Here is a 22733-nt window from a genome sequence, read left to right on the forward strand (position 1 = left end):
AACTCTCGTCGGAGGGAGTTCTCCCTGCAGGTCCCTGACCCCACACCCCACGTCTTTGTATGCGTGTCTCTTTTCTGAGGTTTACGATGCTTGATTGTGTCTTGTATTCTGGAGGGAACACAAGCACGCCTCTTTCTTGCAGAGGAAGCTGCGAACAGGGCCCCACTGGGGTTTAACCTTCCCTAAAGCCCCATCTTCCACTTCCCTCTCCCACACTGACCCCTGAAGGGCCACTTCACTGGGGACGCGTGGCCCACTCTCTCTCCACGCCCTCCTCCGGTGGCTGGGCACTTCGGGACCAGCTGCCAGAGTGATTGACATAAAGCCAATCTATAAATAAAGTCTTTTTCTTTTGTCATAAAGACTTTGCGGTTGAGTTTGCCTTCAAGGTCAAGATCAGACCTTTCTAAATAAACACATATCAAAGGATCATTAGCAAAGCAGCACTGTTAAATTGAGATATTAACTTCTGTCAACCGCTTGTTTCCTTTTTGTTCGGTAACTCATGACTGCAGTAGGTTTTTATTATTTTGTCCTTAGGCGGTAGCATCTGGCTTCTGTAGAGACTGTAAAAATTAAAAAGCAACACAAATCATTGCGAGAGAAAAGCAGTAAATCCAATGATAAGAATTTAAAATTAAAATGTTTCAGCGCTTTTATATTCTGCAAAACATGAAATGAATGAGTTGGCTGCCTGTTGCCATAAACCTAACCCAGCTAATCGTCCGCTTGAGTTTTTTTTCCCTGTCTCCTTCGCATATCACCATCAATTCTGCCTTTGGCACGAGGCGAGACAGAACGTGAAAGCCATGGGTGTGTGTGTGTGTGTGTGTGTGTGTGTGTGTGTGTGTGGTGGAGCTGGGGCAGAGTGGCAGATGCACTGAGATCCACCTCATCTGAATGGTGGGGAGGACAGGGGGTGCTTGTGGTGGAAACCAGGCTGGGGAAGGAGGCTTGAAGATCTGCACGTACCCATGGATCAGAATTCTCTTTTTCATTTGCTCTCTCTAGTTAAGTACTAAAAACAAAACACAGCAAAACCACCACAACGAAACCCACAGGTCACAAACATAAACAGCGTCTTGTAGCAGCCGAGTGAAATTCTCAAAAGGAATTTCCTGAGCAGGCATATGATGTTGGATTAGGGGTCTGAGCAGGTGCTGGCTGCTTCCCATCCCATAGGAACCCAGGCCCTTGGGTAAAGCTCTGTGGGGTTCGGATGAGGCAGCATTTTTTTAACACCTTTTTGTGGTATGGTTCCTGTACAGTAAACTACACATATTTCAGAGGCACAATTTGATGAATTCTGATAGATGTATACACCCATGGAACCACCACCACAATCAAGATAGCTATCACTCCCCAAGAGGTGCAATTTTCGAATTCCCAATTTGTCCCTTGCTACCCTCTTTGCCCCCAGTAACCATAAGTTTGTTCTCTATGTCTATGAGTCTGTTTCTGTTTTTTCATATAAGTTCATTTGTGTCCTTTTTTTATATATATATTTCACAAAGAAGTGATATCATATGGTGTTTGTCTTTCTTTATCTGACTTACTTCACTTAGAATGACAATCTCCAGGGCCATCCATGTTGCTGCAAATGGCATTATTTCATTCCTTTTTATGGCTGCGTAGTATTCCATTGTATATATAGAAGCAGCATTTTAAACTCTTTATTTCAGCCAGAAAATTCAGAGTTTCTGTGTTGGGGGTCATTCATTCTCTCTTTTTAGTTAATTGATTTTTCAATGGAGGTACTAGGGATTGAACCCAGGACCTCGTGCATGCTAAGCATGCACCTTCCCACTGAGCTACACCATCCCCACCAAGAAGGAGTGTCTTTCATTCTTATTGCAAAATCGAGTTGGGATGCTGGATCTAGCTATTGCTAGTCCGTGAGGGAGATAAAAGTAGAAGACTGTTTTTATTCCCTGCTCTGGAGGAGCTCTAGCTTCAAGAAAAAATAGCTATGATGCTCCCTAGGTTGAACAGCTGGAGGACAGTTTAAGGCAGATGTGGATGAGAATGGGACGGTGCATACGCGCCACACGCCGAAGTGCTGGTGAGTGTGTGGGGTTATCGGAAGGGAGTGGGGCTGGATCAAGGGGAGTTTTTAAGACGTGAGTTGCCTTGAGCTAATTCTCAGGTCCATCTGGCTTGGGGCCAGGAAGCCCTGGGAAGCCTGGGGCAAGCCTTGTCAGGGGAGTTTATCCCCATGTCCAAACAAGACATTGGGGCCAGAAGAGCTGGGGCCGGGGGAGGCTTTTCGGGCAGCCTGTCCCCATTTGACTGCTGGACCCACAGGCATGAGGGCTGAGCTCTTTGTCCCAGACGAACCTCTCCAGCCTAGGATGAGGTGAGAAAAGAGAGCCAGTCCTCGGCCTCCGTCAAAGGGACTGAAGGAAATTGTGAAGATTAGGGGACAGAGGGGTCGAGTTAAGAGGGTATGACTAATACGGCCGGTCACTCAGATAGGAGAGCACATTGTTCTCTGTGCCCAGATGGTCCTCGGAATAAATGAGCTCAGGCAGAAGCAGGCTTCCAGTACAAGGGCACTGGAGCCACTGCTCGCCTGCTGTTCACAGTGACACATCCCAGGCCCCGGCCCTGGAGAGCAGACATGCACATCTCACTGTGGGTGTTGGACCAGGGTGGAGAGTGTGTGTGCAAGTATGTCATTTTATAGCCTGTTAAAGAAGGGGGTGTGAGTTCACGTTGTGAGGGGCTGTTCTCCACTTTACGCTCCAGCCTTGAGACTTCTGTAAGTTCATCTCATTCAGTAGACAGGAAGCTCTCCGAGGGCAGGGACTGGATCTGTCTGATTCATCAGTGTGTCCCCAAGCCCCGTACAGCCCAGCAGCTGGTTCCGACAAGGTGCCTAATAAATGCAAACAGGAGGAAAGTTGTAGCAGCATTCTTACTTTTCACTATTGGCTCATGGTAGCCACCCATTAATTACTTAAACTAATAGTTAATGAGTACACAGTCAATCAGTCAATCGATATCTCGGCATTCCTCATGTGGTTCCCATCCGGGGGCAGGTATGAGGACGGAATGAGATGGGGCAGGCACACCACCCACTAGAGTGGTCACTTAGAAGGTTCCGGGTGGCGCTGGACTTCCTGTCATAAACGTTTTCCAGGTAGATGTCTTCCTGTTTCCCACGCTGACGACTTGCAAGCATCCCGGCAACACAGGATATATACATGTAAGCATCACGACGCTTGGTAGCAGCTTTTATAGCAGAGAGGCCCACATTCAGCAGAAGAATCAACCCTCTCGCCTTTCTTGCCCTAGAGTCTTCATCCAAAGGCTGCGCTGTTTCCTTTCCTTTTACAGAATCCATTTAGGCTCCTTAGAAATGAGGGGAGGGAACAGCCACGCAGCAGAATCACTGAGTAAATACGAATAATCAAACAGATACTCCCTGGAGAGTTTTCTTTCTATGAAGATGTTAATTAATATGAAGACTCTGTTCTCGCATTCAGAGGCAGCCTTTCTGTGCCAACGGGACACGACTGCCCATCCAGCCCTGAGTAAATTGTATCGTTGGGAGAATGAACTTCAGAGAATGAACTTCTTTGCGGGAATCAAGCCAGATCCTGCCTGTTCTGAGATGAAAGAAGTTGCTCTATCTAAAATTAAGCACTTCATTTAAAAAGGACAGTGGAAATAGGAAAAGACACCTTGGAGCTGGATGCAGCTGAGTTTAGAAGATGTTGCAGGGACTGTACGAGTGTCCATCACCCTCTTCTCAGGCCGTCCTGGCGGTCCACCACCCTCACTGCATTTCAGAAGCCCCAAAGCTCACAAGCTGCCTGAGGGTCAGAGTTGCACGACTGGTGGCGGGGCAGGGGGGCTGTCCTCTCCCATCCACATCTGAGGTCTTGTGTAGTCCTCATGGCCATCTCCTGAGGGCTTTGTCCCCCAGGCCCTTCAGATGAAGAGGCCCTTCTCAGACTGTGTTGGTATTATAGGCCATTGTTTCAGAAGAATAATTGACATGAAGAGGAGGAAGGAAAGAGGAGGGAAAGAGGTGGGATGTATGGTCCAGGGAGCGTTTGGAGAATGGAGGTGCCAAGGAGGAATAAGGAATTGGTAAGCACCAAGAGGAGACTCATGCTATGAAAAGAAGTGGGTGTGACCACAAGATGTCCATTCGGGCTTGTAGCTGACATTCCTTGCATGGAAAACACTCATGGAAAACAAGACCGTCCTGTGTGAGCGTTGGTGGGAAGCCATTCTCGATGTCAACATCTTCGGAAGGATAGGGTGTCACTCACTGGCCTTTGCCACTAATCCCAGAGGCTTCAAAAACTCCACAGTGCTTCCTTCTGGGCTCAAAGTGGAACATTTGGACAATTCCTCGCTCCTTTCAATGATCTTTGCCCAGATCCTCCAAACCCGCAATTACTCTAACCCTGAATGAACAGAAGTGTCATCAGTATTTTCTGATTCTTACACTAGCCTGAAAAAATCATAGCTTCCTGACACCTCCCAAAAAAATTAGGAAAGAGGCAGAAAGATGGTTAAGTCAACACTGCTTTTTCATTTCGAAGGGTTCTGAAAGGTGGAGGGTACGGAAGGTGTCTAGAAAAAGGAAGGGACCTGAATGGATGTGGGCAGGGCCAGGGCCCCTTTGCCTGGAACCTTGTATATCCTGGGGGCCACCTATATTGTCACACTTGCTTACAAGGACACCTGGTACTACACTCACCACAAATAGGTCACTCCTAGAACTACAAGAACCCAGGTCCTCGGCCAGGTCAGAGAGCAACCCTGGACTCAAGTCTGACAAAAGCCTTTTTCAACTCTTTAAGAAAAATCAATCTTGATTTTCCTAGCAGGATGGTATTGGAGGCCACAATTTATGTGCGTGTTAGTGACACGGCTTTTGGCATTTCTGTTAGTAGCTCCATTTTAGGGGTTTTCCTTCTTCCTAGAAGTCGAATCTCAGAATAGTGTAGTACTCATGATCACCACCTGAAAGGGATGAGAGCCCGTCAGAAACGTGGTTTGGGGGAGCTCGTTGTCTGGGTGTAGAGGGCACTAGTCTTAGAGGAGGAAGGGGTCGGAAGTGGATGCCAGGCCCATCTGTAGCCTTGGGTCCATGTTCTGCCGGCGGCCAGGAAGAGTTGCTAGTTTTGACTTCACATTCTGAAGTGTAGGTGCTTTTTGGCTGCCAGCTCACAGCTTCGACCGGGGAGTAATATCTGGTAACTTGATTCTCCAACCCTTTCATTCAAAGATCTAGACCTATTCCATGCGAACCACTCTCCATCTTGAAGAGACGTCTAGTTAGTTCTGCACTGGGTGCCATGTGGATGAGTACTTCCAGGCTGGGAGGAGAAGCCAAGCCCAGGAGAGCCCAGGCCTGGGTTCTAAAGGACACAGATAAGAGTGCACACGCAACAGTCATATATGTTCAAGATACAGGAACATACAGGACCAGAAATCTACAGAGAATCCAGGCTAGTGGGGTAGGGGTGGGGTGGCTGGAGAGGGTAAGGAGGTATGTTTACTTGAAATTGGTAAGAGCCAAATATTAAGAACTTTGGCTTCAGAAATCACATCTTGTCCAGGACAGTGAGTGACCCAAACCCACAGAGGTATTAATAGATTACAATTTGATGTGCTCATTTCTTTATCTGTCCATTCAGTAAATACTTATCAAACACCCATTATGTACCTAGTAGTATATTAGGCCCTGGGAACACAGAGGTGGCAAGACAGAATTCCTGTCCTCCTGGGGCTCATGTCTTACAGGGGGACAGATAAGTAAGCAAGCAAGTCATGTACAGAAGAAATGTTGTCATAGGGAGGCGTGAGGTTTTGTAAGAGCACACAGAGGCGTCAATCTTGGGTGGGGGTTGGGAGGCCTTTGGAGGTGGTGTCATCTGAAAGATGAGAAGATATTATTAAGTAAAGAAGATGGGGTAGTTGGGGAGAAAGGGGCGAATGCGAGGTTTAGGTCCATGTGGATCAATGCCCAGAGCTGGGCGACAATAAGGCAGATTCACGGAACTGAAAGCAGGTTAGGGAAGAGGGCCGAGACCTGAGATGGGAGAGGTGGATGGGCATTCAGTGTGCAAGGCTCCTGCTACTTCAGAATGATACCTGCACCCAGTGTTTATAGCAGCACTATTTACAATAGCCAAGACATGGAAGCAGCCTAAGTGTCCATCAACAGATGACTGGATAAAGAAGAGGTGGTATATTTATACAATGGAATACTATTTAGCCATAAAAACAGACAACACCATTTGCAGCAACATGGATGTTCCTGGAGAATGTCATTCTAAGTGAAGTAAGCCAGAAAGAGAAAGAAAAATACCATATGAGATCGCTCATATGTGGAATCTAAAAAAAACAAAAAAACCAAAAAACATAAATACAAAAGAGAGACAGACTCATAGACATAGAATACAAACTTGTGGTTGCCAAGGGGGTTGGGGGGTGGGAAGGGACAGACTAGGATTTCAAAATGTAGAATAGATAAACAAGATTATACTGTATAGCACAGGGAAATATACACAAGATCTTATGGTAGCTCACAGCGAAAAAAATATGACATTGAATATATGTATGTTCATGTATGGCTGAAAAATTGTGCTCTACACTGGAATTTGACACAACATTGTAAACTGACTATAACTCAATAAAAAGTGCTTAAAAAATGTGAAAGGCTCCTGAACACCCCTTAAGTAGCTCTGCCTTTTTCCTGAGCACATTGGGGGGCCATGATGAGGTCTTAACCAGGAGACTGACACCAAATCATGTTTTAGAAAAATGACTTTGACTACACGGTTGTGAACAGATTGGAGGGGTTTCAGCTGAACGCTGGGAGACTAGTTAGGACAGTATTGCCATGATCCAGGCAGGAAATTATGGCAGCTTGAACCAGGGTAGTTGCAGTGGGGATGGATGAGAAATGGAAAACATTCTGAGATATTTAGGAGGCTGAAGAGATTTGATAACTGATCTGCTGTGAGAAGTGAGAGAGAATGGAATCAAGGGTGATGGCCCCTTTCCCTGCGTGGGGTCCAGTGGGTGACAGGGGGCTCTTGACTGAAGGAGAAGCAAAGCTTTGCTGTTGTCGTCAGCATAATGCACAGTTTGGGTTTTACAGTGGTGAGGCAGGTGTGGTATCCAGTGGGGAGGCATTTGGATACAGTTCTATCTGGAATTCGGAAGAGAGAGGCTTACTGGGCATGTGTATTTTGAAGTCATCAGCCTATAAATGATCCTTGAAGCCCTGGAAGTGGGTGAGTTTACGAAACAAGAGTGTCTAACAAGAGAGGGAGATTAGAACAGAATCCAGAGGAACGCCAACATACTATGCCCTCCAGAACAGTCACACCCCGTCATGGAGGTTAAAAAGGAGTTGCTGGGAGACATGGAGGGTCCGGGACCAAGAGAGGGCGGAGTCATGGGAAGGAAAAAGTAGTCATCAATTCCTGCCAAGAGGAAGACTGGGAAAATGTTGGATTTGGTGATAACGGGGGTCACTGGTTATCACAGGCAAACAGTTTTGGTCTTCATAGAATGATGGAGGCGAGAATGAGATCATGGCGGGTTAAGGAGTCAGAGTTTTGGTCTTCATAGAATGATGGAGGCGAGAATGAGATCATGGCGGGTTAAGGAGTCAGCGAGCACTTGGGAAGCAGAGGCAGTATGTGTAGGCAGCTCCAGGAGTGGAGAAGGCGATGAGTTAGACTGATCCAAGATTAGCGTTTGGTAGGGTGGGGACAGTGGAAGGGAAGTGGGCACGGGCATTCGGGAATCGGCTGGGAGGCGGCTGATAGTTGAACCATGGGCCTTCAAGTCTGGACTGGTGGGGAAAGAGGTAAGGAGAGGAAGGACGTTCTGGGAGTGGTTGGGGACTAGAGACTAGTTCTGGTGAGAGTCACTGGATGGGAGAACTTGGAGGATAGGAAGGAGGTTTCAATTTAATGCCTTAGAGGAACAGCTCTTATGATGAGAGGCCTGGAGTGTTCTCTGCGAGCATCTCCTGGAGCGGTCCTGTTCGGTTCCGGGTACCTAAGTTAAAACACCACAGTGCACTTTATATCCCTGTCTCCACATAGCCCTCAGCCAGGCTCCTGGATCACTGTTCTAAACAGCTCCCATTTCTTGATTCCCTACCATCTGGCGCTGTGGTAGACACTTTCATATCTTTTCTCTGATCCTCCCAGTGACCTTGTATTGTGGGTGTTACAACTCTAATAAAGATGAAGAAACCAAGACCCAGAGATACTAGGAAATTTGCATATGATTCTCTATCTAGTAAATAAATGGCACAGCCAGGATTTGAACCCAGGATCTGTCTGACCTCAAAGTCCAGGCATCTTGTGCTTTACTTCTTAAGACAGTGAGCTTCTTAAGGGCAAGAAGTTGCCTTCTCAGCATCGAGGCCTTGGTATTTGATGCCTGTGCAAAACTGGAACTCAAAAAACGCCAGGTGCATGAGTGCACAAGGGAATGAGCGAATGGTGCTAAAAGTGACACTTCAGTGTTGTCTCCCAAGGGAAATAAAGGACTGCCACCCAAAGAGGGGGATGGAGATAATTGGAAAGACGAAGGATGGGAAGATTTGGCAATCAAGTGGTGCTTGACTGTGTCGGATAGAATAGAGGTGTCTTCTCTGGCTCTTTGAGACTGGGGTGCCGGACACCTGGCTGTGGCCTGGGGAAGTCAGCCATCAGCTTTCCCACCTGCTCTGGAGCCAACCTCAACTCCAGTCCTGGCAGGGAGTGGCCCAGAAACTCCAGAGGAGGACTTGAAAGGGGAGGTACCCGGGAGAAAGAACCCATCCGGGAGAAAGCAGAACCCCAAACCACGCATAAGGGACATTGTGCTTTGCCTTTCCTTGTTAGAATCTGAAGCTGGGGTTTCTCTGCAGACCTTCCTTGGGCGTCAAGGGGTGTATGTGTGTGCGCGTGCATGTGGGTGGGGGAGGACCGGGTTGCCCATCCATTGTCGGAGGAGCATGCCCACCACCTAATGTGGGCTTGAGGCCCAGGCTTGAGTCTGCCAGATACCCCATCTTCCTTCCCTGGGATAGATTTAGAAAGTCAGGATTGCAGCCAGCTTGGAAGGAGGGTAGGTCAGATTTCAGGGAAGTGGGAAAAGCTGGTGGACCATTTTGGTTTTTGTTCTTGACCACAAATTCCTCTCCCACCCTCCCTGAATAGCAAAAAGGACAATCTCCTCCTTCTGGGCTTTAAAAGCCATTGCATGCCGCTTGATAACCACAGAAAAGCCCCTTCTCAGGCCTCCGTCTTGTTGCTTGTCTGTTCAGCAAGTCTGTAAATTCACTGTCCTCCGTCTCTCACCATCATCTCCAGCCTGTTTCCTCTCAGTGTGGCAGGGCCTGAGGTCTGCGCGCACCACTCACTGTCGGCTTCTGGGGGCTCCACGCTGGAGGGAAGGGTGTGGGCGGTAGGTGGGGAGCCTGGTGAGCAGATGGAGCCCCGCGGGGACTGCAGGAGCTTTAAAGGATCACAGAGCCTACCCTCTTTATGTCACAGATGAGATTGAGGGCCAGAGAGAGAAAATTCATTTGTTTAATCCTTCATCCGCCCATCCGTCCTTCCCTCCATCCGGTAAATATTCATCAGACACCTGTCAGGTCCAAGAACCTGTCAGCTATGTATTAGAGAAATGAGGTCCCTGGTCTCAAGCAGCTTTCGTTCTGATGGGGAGAGGGAGACGGTAAACTTGAATTTGAAGTGACTCACCCAAGGCTGTTTGGCAACCACAGAACTGAGCAGAGAGCCTGGACCTCCTGCTGTGTCCTTTCTCAGGACCCATTCAGGATGGTTCCCTGCTTCCTGGGAGCCTGAGTGTGCAGCTCTGGTCTAAGCTGCAGATGGAAAAGTTTAGAAAGAATGAAACTGGATGTAAGTCTAGATACTTCCGGGCAGCAGAGGGATTGTAGAAGCACAAGTAACTTTGGAGCAGTTGAGACTAAGGATTCTTTTTTTTTTTTTTTTGGTAAAATACATACAACATAGAAGTTACCATTTTAACCATTTGTAAGAGTACAGTTCAGTGGCCTTAAGTACAGTCACATTGTGGTGCAGCTGTTGCCACCATCCATCCACAGAACTTTTTCATCTTCCCAAACTGAAACTCTGCCCCCATTGAATGATGACTCCTCCTCATTCCTACGCCAAGCCCCAAGACCAGGAATTCTGAACATTTTGTGCCGTGCGCCCTTTGGGAAATCTGGTGAAACCTGTAAATCCTTCAGAATAATGCCCCTAGACGCACAAAGTGAAATCCATAAGATTATGGATGGAAACTTTAAGTACAGCTAGCAAGATATTTTTAAACCATTTGTGACACAGTATACGTGTGATTCTTTGTTAAACAGTGGTCTAATATCTGGGTTGCATAAATGTTTCGAGATAACTGCAACACTTCTTCTAATGCGGCGTGAAAATGTCCAGCTCTCTGTGGACGACCAAGTGACAGGTACAGCTAATCCCACTGCTTTCATGCCCCATTGAAGGAACTGCTGAATTTCAGTTACAGGTCGGTGGAAATCAAGATGGAATATTTTCCCCTCCCAGGTTCACCAACTTCCTGAATTCTATCCCTGGATGGCTTGGGGGTTTTGCCCCCTCGAGGTTAAGAGCCCTGCCAAGATGGTTTGCCCCACCTTTTCTGCCTAGAAGGGCAGTGCTTGGCCGGGAGTAGGCTGATGAGTAGGACGTGGTGTTGGAAACCCTCCCTGTGCGTGGACCCTGGAGGGAGGGAAGGGGCAGGAGCATCGCAGGAACTGAGCCAAAGGGGAAAAAGTGCCCCCATTCTCCCCAAGCTGCCAGCCTGCTGTCTGAAGTGGGCGGGGCCGGTGCCCCTGGAAGTGTGCCTTCTGGCAGCTTCCCCGCCCCCCTCCCACCCCCTTGTCCAAAGGCTCAATGCAGAAGGGAGCCATATGGTCCTTTGTGGACACATTTTCCCTAGTACAGTATCTTCCTGGTGTGAATGCAGGGCCTGGCTCCCCAGTGTCAGCTGTCCGTCCCCTCCCCCGCTGCCCCCTCCCCCGCAGCCAGCCCAGAAAGTGGCAGGTTGTGGGGGGCAGGCTCACGGAGTTGGGGAGCCCTGCAGAGTCGGGGCGAGTGAGTTCTTTCGTAACCCCCACCCACACACACTCACACAGAAACTGTTGAAGTGAAGTCAAATGTCTCAAAGTCAGATCCCTTTTTAGTATGAATTTGCTGTGTCTCATTCCGAGCACTAATTCCAATTTAATTGCAAGTGGCCTGAAGCCTCTTCAATAGGAGTAACAAATGGTTTGATTTTGTAAACTTCATCAGACTGCATTTTAAATGCGACACAGTAGCCCAACTCGAATGCCAATGAAGCACTGGAGTAGCTCTCTGTTTACTAATTATCCGTTTTTACTCCAAGCCACGCTGGCTGGCTTGTCTGATTAAATCGGATTTGTGGGATAGAGAACAGCTAGCAGAGTTTTCTCTATAGTAAACGAGATTGAAACTATGGGCCGCCTGGCTGCACACTGTAAATTATATTTCCTTTTAAAGGGGACGTGTCTCTTTTATTTCTGTGCGGCCCCTCCTGCATATTAAACTTTACGGGACAGAAATGTACCCGGTTCCTTCTAAACCCAGCCTCCTCTCACTCTCACCAGCTCACTTCTCTTGCTTTCCATCCTCCTCTCCGAAGGACTGGAAAGGAAATTGGTGGCTGCGTCCCATGTTCCCCACCCCACACTCCTTTTCTTTTTTTTATCTTTGCTTTTCTCCCCTTTATCCAGGGGGCTGAGTTTTTTGTCTTCCCGTTACTCTAAGAGGCACCTGTGATGATACGGGTTCATGGTGAGAATCCTTCTTGCGTTGGCTGAAACAGAGGTCTAGCAATAAAATGTACTGAGACCCAACCCGGACTGAGGGTTAGCTTTTTGGGAAGACGTGGGTGTTGGCGGTCTTGGGCTGGGCGGGCAGGGGTTGGGCATGAATTGATAGTGACAGTGTGGGTATTGAAAGAAGAGAGTTGGCTTCTGAGAGCTTCAATTTGTTCTTTGGTCCAGCCTGGAATGAAATCCTTTCCTCGAACCAGAGTGAAATTAAGATGACCTGGTCCCTACGTGTGGGCCCGCAGAGAGGGCTGTGGCTCAGGCGCTGGAGGGGTGGCCGTGGGCAGACCGATGCCTGCTGGGAAGCCCAGGTTGGGGCAGCTAATGTGTCTTCTGCCTACTGCCTGGGGCCTGAGGTCTGGCCTAGAGCTCCCGGGCTCTCTTAATTGTTTATTCTTCTGTCCCCAGGAAGGCTACCTCCACCCCGTACCTCCCTGCCAACACACAGTATGTACACCGAACGCAACGCTGCCTCGAATAAGGTGTAATCAGACTGTGCTTAAACTCTGCCGTGGCTAAGACTTTAACTCTGTGAGCTTGACCTCCTGGCCCTGCCCTCACTCGTGGTGTCTATCTTTGTGCCAAGAGCTTTTAATTTTTTTAATTTGCTTAGAATATCCTGCAAAATTAACGGTGTGTGCACTTCTCCCTGTTTGGCCATTGTGCGCGGTACAGTGCGGGAGGGCCTGCCTGGTTACCGTGGGAGTGAATGGCTACCACACTCTCAGGCTCACAGCCCTCCTTTTAATTGTTGACAGTAAAAAGCATTTAAATGCTGCTTAATTTGTAATCATCTTCTGGGGGGAGGGGGAGGAGAGGAACCATTAAAATGTCAGTAAAATGAATACATCACTCTCTCTCTCTCTCTTTTTTTTTTTTTTTTTTTGGTTTGGTTTTGTTTGTTTGTGCGGGGCAATTTTTCTTTTTCAGTGCCCAATGTTTGGCTGATATTTAAATGGCTCTGAAACAATCAGAATTTCATTTTGTTTTGGATTTCTGTCTCCCCCAGCCCCTGTTCCCCTCCTCTCCCCATTCTGTCTCTGGGTCTTTGTCTTGTAAAGGTCTGTCTCTCTCTCTCCTTGTCCGTCCCTTCTCTATGTGGGTCTCCTCCTGCCTCCACCTCACCATCTCTAGGAGCCATGGGGATTTACAGGACACTTTAGATCAGACCCCAGCTGAGTTATTTCTTTCCCAAAGACCCCTCGTCTGGGCCCCGGTTCCTCCCTAGGGGCTTCAGGATGACTGGGGATGCCTGAAACTGGAGAGGTGGACTCTATTGAAAATGTCTTGTGCTCCTGAAGACAAGAGAGGAAAGAGACCCAGTGATGAGTTATTGTACAAATCAGGAAATCGGGTTTCATCTTCAGGTGGAAGCTCGACGCCCTCCCAGGAAGCTCTCGACACACTGCTCAGAATTCAAGTGCCCACTATGTATTGGGCAACGTTCTAAGGAAATGAAACCACTGGATTCAGAGGCTCTGGTTCTCTGAGCCACCCTCTCGGTTGTTTTTTCTGTCACCCGGTGTGGGGGGCATGGGAGAGACAGACCCTGCTCCCCTCTGCCACCCCAGCAGCCTGGCCCTCGCCCAGCACAGAGAGGCCGAAAGGCACTCTCGGACCCAGCGCCTCAAGAATTGCCCTTCTGGGTGTACGGTCAGTTCTGGGAGGTGCTGGCCGGTCACTGGTGGCTCCCTGAGAGAATGGACCCATCAGATTCTTTTGAGTCTCGCTTTCCCCATCTTTCAAAACACCCCCATCTCTCAGGGCTGCTTGGGGGCTCAGAGGGAGAGACCTGGATGGGCCAAAGCAAATGCTCAGTCACGCTTCTGTCTTTTCTGTGCCTCGCCTGTGGCTGTCCCTTTGTGAGTCTTAAACAGTGGTTCCCAGTGAAGACCCAAGATTCTTTTTAACTGAAATAAGGCTATTAAGTGAGATTTTGGAGGAGAATATAAGAAATGCATCTCAGCGGGAGAAAGACCTTGCAGCCTTCCAGCCCCCTCTGCAGTAGGCCTAGAATTAGGGATCGTGAGAGTGTGGGGAACCCTTGAAAATCATTTACTTCCATCTTCATTCTGCTGGTGAGAAAACTGAGGCCCAGAGAGGTCCAGTTACCTACTTGGGAGTGCACAGCAAGTTAGCCACTGAGCCAGGACTTGAGGACAGGCCTTCTGGCCGAAGACTCCAGTGCTTTCCGTGTCTTCAGTGGGGACCCTGGAGTGAGAAGTCACAGGAAAGGATAGGACAGGAGACCAGACCTCTCACACACCAGCCTGACTTCCCATCACACACTTCAGGGCTTCTTTCCCAGAAGCCTTAGGACCAGATGAGTTAGAGGCTGAGGGACCCTCGCTGCTTACAGGCCAGCTCTTATGCAGCCTTACAGAGAGCTGCAGGCCTCCCACAGCAGCCACAGGCGGAGGACGTGGAGCTGAACACACGCCAGGGAGGCTGGACGGAGGAAGGAGCCCTTTTTAGCTCTGTGTTTATTTGTACCCATCTACCCCCAAAGGAGGGAAGTTGGGAGCCCTTTGGTTTCCGGAACCCAGAGGGTAAACAGGTACCTGCCTCTTTCCTTGGAGCTTTATCCTGCCGAACAAGCGGCGTAGAGAAACCGAGAAAATCAGTCCTTCACTGCTCTTGGGAGGAGAAGCTGGGCACTGGTCCTTCCAGGAGGCAAGATGCCCACCTGCCCAGCCCCTCCTCCTCCCCAGACGGCCAGCCCCATCTCAAAGGTCCCATCTCCCTCCTTCCGTGAGCTGGCAGCACCTGAGAGCTGCTCTCATTTCAGACCCCCAGGGCTGGGCCAGGCTGGCTCTGCAGAGCTGGGCTAGGTTAGGTGACTATGGGCCGCCCTCTCCTCTCGGGGCTGTTGAAGTTGGTCCAGTTTTTCAATCGTGGGCCAATTAGTTTCACAAATGGGGGCCCCTGTGGTGCCAGGGCGCATTTGTTCCGGGCCTGCGCACTGGCCGGGCCCCATTGTCCTGCCTCCCACCCCCGTGGGGGCCCATTGTCCTCGCCCCCAGCGGGTGCTGCTTGCGGCTGATTTATACGGGCAGGCGTCCTGCGGGCTCCGGGCTGCACCGCCACAGCTGGCGGAGGTGCTTAAGGCCTTGGACCCCATGACCTTTGCCCCAGTCCTGCTGTCATTTTGAAAGTTACAGACCAGAGGGCCGCATACCTCTCCGGATTTACTCCCCCCCCCCCCCACCGCCCCAACTCCACTCACACTGGCTCCCTTTCCTTCTTCCTCTCCTTGCTCTTGTGGTGGAAGTTTGGATTCGTTCTGGAATGCCTGGAAGGGTCCAGGAGCTGGGCTGGGGACGGACTGCAGTGTGGGTTGGAGGTTCCAGGAGAGGCAGCTAGTCCCTTCTGATGCAGAGGAGGCTGCTACTTGGGAGCGTGTTCCCACTGGTGCAGCACTGCCAGGGATCCGGGACTTGGTTTGACAGCTTGCAGTTGCCCTTGGCATCTTTCTGCCAGGGGCCCGTGCGCCCTGGACAGGGTGGCCCAGCCAGGGGTAGATGGAACGGGGAGGCAGTCATGTAACCAGGCAGCGAAGCACAGATCTGGCCCCATTTTAACCCGCTGATTCTCTCCTGCAAACCAAACTCAACTTTCTCCTTCCTTTTTGCCTCTTTCCTTTCTTTCCCCCAGTTTCGCCCCTTTCTCCCCCTCTTCAGCTCGTTTGTTGGAGTGATTGACAAAATTAGTAAATCCATTCATGTCACTTTTATTGTGCGGGTCTCAATAAATCCCCTGTGTCCGGGGTGCACCTTAATGAGCTAGTGAGCTGACAAATTTGTTTACTGTAGCTGGAGGTGCCGAGTAATGAAATGCACTTGTGTCTGCAGCTCACTGCTAAACAAATACACAGTTTTCTGGGAGCCAGCATTGCTAGCTACTGCTGCCTGAGGATGTGGCCACATTCCCCAAGAGACTGAGCAGGGCGGGGCGGGGGGTGTGTGTGTATGTGTACGAGTGCACACGCACGCACATGCAGGGGTGTGTGCTTTGAGACAAGTAATCACCCATCCATGGCTTAGTTTTAAAACAAATTTGAATCAGCTGCTCCAGCTCCGCCCCCTTTTGGTTATTCATTGAGAACTCTTTGCTCCCTGGACTAACGATATGAAACCCTAATATTCCCCCTTTCTCTGGCGGAAATGGAAGGTTACGTTGATACAAGGGTGCCTTCCAAGATTCTAAGTAGATAAGAGAGAAAGGGAAGAGGGGTGGGGAGGGCTGGATGAGGAGACTGGAACTGATGAGGCTGAAATTGACAAGAAGGCTAGATGCTAAGGTTTTTAGCTCCTGGCTTGGTTTGGGAAGATGTAACTGAGCAGATGTTTAAAGGTGACCAGCAGTAGGTGACTCTGTGTAGGAGACAAGCACCAGTGCACAGACTTGTGGCTAATTTGGTTTGAGGCAAGTCTTCCAAAGATGTTTTCTCAGCCTTCTCTACCCATTCTGGGAAAGAGGGTGTAGGCAGTAAAGGAAACGGCAGGACTTGTCTCCCACTCTCCAGCAGCTGTCACTCGCAGGGGGGTCAGAGGGCTGACGCTTTTCGGGCTGGGTAGGCTGGGCCTTCCTTGTGCACCTAGCTAGTCTTCTGAGGACAGCTGGGAGTTCAGGACTCAGCCCAAGTGATACTCAACTTATGCCCAGGAGGAGAGCTAGAGAGGGATCTCTGTGCTTTCTTCAATAGATCCCTTGAAAAGGAGCCAAGCCCTAAGTGATGGCACAGGGGGAGTCGCCCCGCCGATGTCACGGTCGGGGCTTTTGCTTCCTTTCTGTCTTCTTGCTGTCCTGATCCCCTCCCCACACCCCGCTCCAGCCTCTTGAGATGCAGACAGAACCTTCCTGTCTTTGCTGTGAGTCAGTCCGGGGCTGCTGGTCTCCGTCTGTCTTTTTCTTCTGCACAATGGATGATGCAGCTCTGTCACTTTTTTAGCAATGACCTGAGGGGAGGGAGGAGAAAGACAGGGAAGGGAAAAAGGTGGCAGTTTCTGTGACAGTTTTGGTGTGTGGTTACAAAGGCTACCCAGGGTTGGAGATGGTGTTTTAGGAAAGAGTCATCCTGGGGGTCAGAGGAAGTAGAGAGACACGTCTGAAGGATTTGGGCTTCAGAGCAGGGGGGTGGAGGGTGGGAGGAGATTCCAGTTTAAATTGAGGTTTTCACAGGCCCCCTAAATTTGATATTTTCTTCCCCTGGAGAGCAGCTGCAGGGCTGGGAGGGGGAGAAGCAGCTCTGCTTTTCTTGGATGAGGTCAGGTGGAGCTGGACGTGAGAAGCACATCTGAGGTCCATGTGCATGAACACACTCACACACACGCACACACATGTAGCAGTCACGGCTGGCTTACCAAAAAAACCCCGAGTATATTTAGATCCCTCTGCTCTTTTGATTTAAGAAACTGCTTATATCTCAGGATAATAAGGGCCTTGCTCCAAGAAGGTGTAGCACCTGAACGTCTTCTCCAGCTGTGTACCCCTCTGATCCTGCTCTTTCCTTTCTATTAAAGAGCTAATTGGTATGGAAATGGCACAGGTGTAAACATGAGGGTTTTTGTGTCTCATCATTTCAGACCCAGTCGTCACCTGGGTGAAATAAATACCCTGGGTCTGTGTCACCCCTCCTGCCTCCTGTTCCACCCTAGCCTTGGCTTCCTCCCATTTTTTTTGGCTAAAATTAAACCTGTTTTAAATTGGGACTCTGTGAGTCGTACATGCCGTGCAAGCCAAATTTGGCAGTGCTGCCTGCCCTTGGGGGTGGGAGGTGGGTGCGGTGCGGGTCACCATCTCCAGATAGAAATGATGCAAATGAGGGTCCAGATATTTGCATGGACCCTGCGCACATTACCTAGAACCTCTCTCCATCAACCCTGCCACACCCACTCCCTCTTCCTCGTTCAGATTCCCTTCAGGCAGACAGACGCCCTTGGAGTCCAGCCTAAGACTGAGCCCCATTCATTCTTCAGAAGAGCAGAGGAAGTGCTGTTCTTTGACCTGATAAATGATTTCTTTGGGCCATGGCTGATTTGTGTATCTGGGTTACACTGAAATTTACAGATTGATAGAAAACCATACACTGGTAGGATTTACACACTCAATAACATTTGTCAGTTGCCTCATAACAGCACTGTGACGTTGGTGCTGGAAAGGGCAGCTTAGTCATGAATACTCAGCAATTCCCAGATGCAGACATGAGGCCGAGGGCAGCAGCTACCCGGCCCAGGGTCACAGAGCCAGGAAGGGCTGCATCTCTGGGCCAGAACTGGGGTCTTCTGTATCACTGCGTGATGTGGTACAACTGGTCCATCTGTGGGCTAGGTCTTCGCTTCAGAGCAACAGAACTCAGACATGGAGTCAGAACCTGGGGAGTCCTGTTGAACCCATCAGACAGACGTGAGAGGCCCCAAAGAGACTAGCTCTCTGTGGACCACCCTTCAGTAACGGTGGCCTATGGTGTGGGCTCTCCCCAGCTCTAGCTGTCCATCTCTCTGTACTTGACTTTCCCTGCCCGGTGGCCCCCTCTGCCCTTTGGGATTGTCCCACAGCTCCTGATTTATTCTTTAATACAACATGCAGTTATCGAGTGCCTACTGTATGCCAGGCCCTGTGCTCTATGTTGGAGGCGTAACGATGAAGAAAGCAGCCCCTGCTTTGGAGGGCTTACCATCTAGCAGGCGCGGCTGAAGGTCAGAAGAATGTGCAACGAAGGTTTTAATAATGAAGCTGGAATCGTGAGGGCTCAGAGAAAGAAGGTGTTCTTGGCACTGAGTCCTGAATGGTGGCACTCATCCCAGAAGCCTTCTTGTGGGTCAGCTCCCTGGAAGAAGCAGCCCAAAGTCGATAGAACAACTTAGGCTTGTGTATCGTGCAGGGTGGCCGTGATCTGTATCCAGGTTGTTCACTACGGGAGGAGACATGGAGGCTGGAGTCCAGCCCTCTGTCCTTGCCAGAGCTGTGTGCCCAGGCGAGGATCTGTGTCTGCCCAGAGGAAGAGGCATGGTTTTCTAATTCAGACAGAGGTATCGTCTGGGCTGGCGCTGGCTCTGCAGCCACTTTAGAGTTAAAAAGCTTTTTCACTCAGGTGTCTCACTGGATGCTCCCAACAGCCGCAAGCAATCTGGCAAAAGATGAGCAAACTCTGGTCCAGAGAAGTTCAGACCCTTGCTCTGGGTCACAAGGCAAGTGAGGGTCAGAGCCGGGACCCATGTGCTGCTTTTGCCTCCCTCGTGTTGTGCTGACCATTTGATTTCTGAAGGTCTTTTGCAACCCGTGAAGTCTCCTTCCGTCTCCCCGGCGGCATCAGGCACGAGGTCCCCCCACATCAGAGGAAGAGTCAGAGAGCATCTCAGGGGCTCAGGCGTTGGAGGGAACAGAGTGCTAACGCTGCTGGGGCTGGGTGGGGGTGCCTGGCCCCGCTGCACATCTCACTGTAGCTAATGAATTGCTAATACAATTTTCTAGATAATTTTATTTCCATAGTCCCACATTTTAATGTGTTTCCAAAAGCTAGCATTTATTTGCTTAATCTCCCAGGGTAATAGAGTCTGCCCTGACTCATCATACATGCGAGCAATCAGCTAGGCAGAAACTACAGCAAATTGTTTAATAACTCAAATCTAGTGTAGATTTTTAACTTGCATACACCAGTAGCTTTTCTGGCATCTCATCCACTTCTCCCCCCCACCCCCCGCCCTTTCCTTTTTTCTTTTAAAATATTTTTCCATCCTCTCAGTTGTTACCTCTAAACAGAAGGATGGAGAGAGTGGATGTGGGGCCTCAGAGCCCCCATCTCTTCATCTCTGAGCCTCGGGCAGTGGATCGGTGGCCAGGGAGAACCCATGCACCTTGTGGGACGTCCCAGGAAGGGGAGAGGGACCACTGTAGGAACCCTATAGCATTTCCTTTCCGGGTGGTGACTGCGTAACTTTAATCACCACGGTGTAGAGCTGGCATCCCAGACTTCAGATGCACCATGCTTCCCAACTAGAGCCCAGGCCGAGGGACTGCCACTGCCCAGGATTCTACTTCTCCAGTCCCCCTCCTCTTCTTGCAGCCCGTAGTCTGGTCCCACCCTCCTCCAGTGGTAACAGAAAAGCCATAATCTCTCTCCCTGCTTCCAGGGAAGAGATGCCACTTGCCACTGCTGTTGGTCCCCACGCTGCCTCCAGGGTCACTGCCCTCACATACAGGTTATATCGCGCTGGCATCCTCCCCCCATCTTTTAATGGCACCGCGTTGCCTGCAGAATGAAATCTAACCTGTCCCACCTGGCGATATGGCCCTCTGTGCTCTGACCCCCAGTAACCTCCCTGGCTCATCTTCACCCCCCGGGTCTTTCCTCTGTCCCTGCCTGCTCAGAAAGTTGCTTGCGGTGTTTCCTTAGCCTGCCTCCTTTCTCTGGTCCTCAGCTTCTCAGCACTCTTCGTTTCTGAAAGCTGAGCTCAAAATCTCCAAAGCCCTCTTGGTGTCCATCAGCCTGTGCTACCCTCTGGCTGGTTGTTGACTTATTTGTGTCCCGCACTGATCTGGGACCCTGCTCCTCTGGGTGATCCCAGCATCCCTGTCGTCACCTGGCCCAGTGCCTACACTAGGTGATGTTCACTGAGTCGGCTGAATGGACACGAAGTGGGTTCAGGCCATCCTGAGAGAAAGAGACCACATAGCGGGGCAGCTTTGGGGCCCTGGGAGGACCACGGGATGGAGGGGATGGGGGTGAGGCTCTGCCCTGTGGTGGGACTGGCCCTCAGAGCTTCTCTTGGCCTGGCTTTTTAGGCTCGGGGTGTCCTGCTGGGAAGGTCCTTCATGCTTCTCTGACCCAGGATCCTTCCACACTGAGGATTTCAGGGATGCAGAAGGAGAAACCTGGGCACTTAAAGGGCATGGCTCGCCCAGGATGCCGGCTCCATCTTACAGATAAAAGGCAGATGTTTGATGTCTGGCTTCATTGAGGCTCTCTGTGGGGCAAGGTCAGGGTCAAGGAGGGGGTCGGTGCTGGGGGCCGTTGCGATGAAGTGGGCAGAGGTGCTGTGGCACAGAACACGTGACAGACGGACTCTCCTGGGCCTGCTGGCTGGGCCGGACTGGGCTTTTAGGACGCACTGTCGGCCCTCAGCCTGCTTCTGCTGGGCAGACCACTCTGCTCAGTGTGCCCCCGCCATCAAGTGAAGCGAGCGCCCCAGTACCTCGCAGAGAGCTTGCTGGAAAGCTTCAGAGAGCTCTGCCTTGTGATCCGGCCTCCAGTGCGTTCCTCCTGGCCCGGGTTCTCTCCCTGTTGCTACCATGGGCCCCGGATGCACTGGGGCTCCCGACGCAGCCATGTCCGTCCTGTGCCTCTTCCAGGAGAAGCCCGGATAGACAGGTAACAGGTGCAGACAGAGACATGAGCCCAGCCGTGCGGTTTCTGAAATCGGACAGACTCGGACATTTATAAATCCCAGTCCTGCCTCTTTCTACCTGTGTGACCTTAGGCAAGCTATTTAATCACTCTGTTTCCCCATTTGTAAGAAGGGGCATGAGAATCCTGCCTTGTAGGGTTGCAAGTTTTAAATGAGATGACAACATAGATAAAGGACCTGGCACAAGGTCTGTGTTAGTTCCCCTTCTCTTTTGCTCTTTGAGGCCAGGAGCAAATTCCTGCCCCTGCTTGTACTCAGTTCCCCTGCTCAGCCTTCCTGAGACCTGGGTGCAGGCAGTGGAATGGAGCATGGGTGCATGTGCTGTGAGGGGTGGGGGCTTGGTGGGGATGAGAGGCGATCCTTGCCTTCCCGCCAGTCCATTGCAAACCCCGTCATGAATGGGATAGAGGCAGCGAGAACAGGCCTCCCATTTGCTGTTTCTGCTGATGGACCTGGGAGTAGCAAGCTCTTCCCCGTTTCACCAGGAGCTCCCCGATTCCACACCGAGCAGCCCACAACTTGCTGCAGCCTAAGCTCTGCCCCGATTCTGCTCTGGGCTGACAGGGGCTGGACCTGACCCTCTTTCCCGCTTGTGTCTCTTACAGTGTTGGGGGGCGGGGATGGGGAGGAGGCAGCACTGTGCTGAGCGCAGGTGATGGTGCTCAGGTGCCAGCAAAGAGAGGTGAGCAGCTGGACTTTCCGGGGGGGGAGCTGATGTTCTTAGGAAAATGGAATCCAAGGTGGGCAAGGAGCTCCCAGTTAGGACTCAGATGGTGGGTTTAGACGCTTCCTCACGTGGTGCTGAACCCCAGAAAGCCATCTCGCTCCAAAGCATCATCGGAAAGGGGGTTGATAACAGACAGAAAATGGCAGCCTGTCCTTGTAGGGCACCATGGGGTACCTACTATGCTTCTCAGCAGCCCAGGGAACGACAGGACAGAGTTAAATGAAAATCTCATGTGCCTCATTAGCTTAAAAATCCCTACACAGTTGCTCATTGGTCTTATGATGAAGCCTAAAGCTCTTACAAGGTTTTCAAGACCCCGTGCAAGCCGGCTCTGCCCACTTCTTTGGCCTCCCCCCTCAACTTTCTCTCTGCCTCCCCAGCTGCGCTGTCCTGTCTGGTCCTCCGATCCAGCATGTTTCTCTCCAGCTCACAGACACTGTTCCATCTTCCTGGAATGCTCTCCCGATGGCCCAGGGAACTGGGGACCATCTATGATGAGGACAGGCAACCTTAAGATGTACACATGCATTTAATGAATGGAGGTGTGGTTAAGAGAATTGGGACTGTGGCCAGCATCAGGAGAGGAGCAACTCCAGGCTGCCTTGTAAACCCTGTGCTCCTTTGGACAAGTTCCTCAAGCTCTCTGTGCCTCCTTTCCCTTATCTGAAGGGTGAGGGTGTAGAACCCGCCTTTTGGAGACGTGATTTTGAGTTAG

At 50.5% G+C, this 22733-nt stretch overlaps 1 protein-coding gene across 5 annotated transcripts in view; it reads left to right on the forward strand.

Annotated features, from left to right (window-relative positions):
- ZBTB16 (zinc finger and BTB domain containing 16) overlaps positions 1-22733 on the forward strand; it is a 184122-nt gene that overhangs the window by 147847 nt on the left and 13542 nt on the right. For 3 of the 5 annotated variants that reach the window (XM_074357144.1, XM_074357142.1, XM_074357143.1), the window contains exon 5: positions 12293-12331. The exons of the other annotated variants lie outside the window; for them this stretch is intronic. In XM_074357144.1, the coding sequence (XP_074213245.1) occupies positions 12293-12331 (39 nt within the window). The remainder of the gene's footprint in view (positions 1-12292; positions 12332-22733) is intronic. 5 annotated transcript variants of the gene reach the window in all.

The sequence above is a fragment of the Camelus bactrianus genome, chromosome 33, assembly GCF_048773025.1.
Source record: "Camelus bactrianus isolate YW-2024 breed Bactrian camel chromosome 33, ASM4877302v1, whole genome shotgun sequence".
NCBI lineage: Eukaryota > Metazoa > Chordata > Mammalia > Artiodactyla > Camelidae > Camelus > Camelus bactrianus.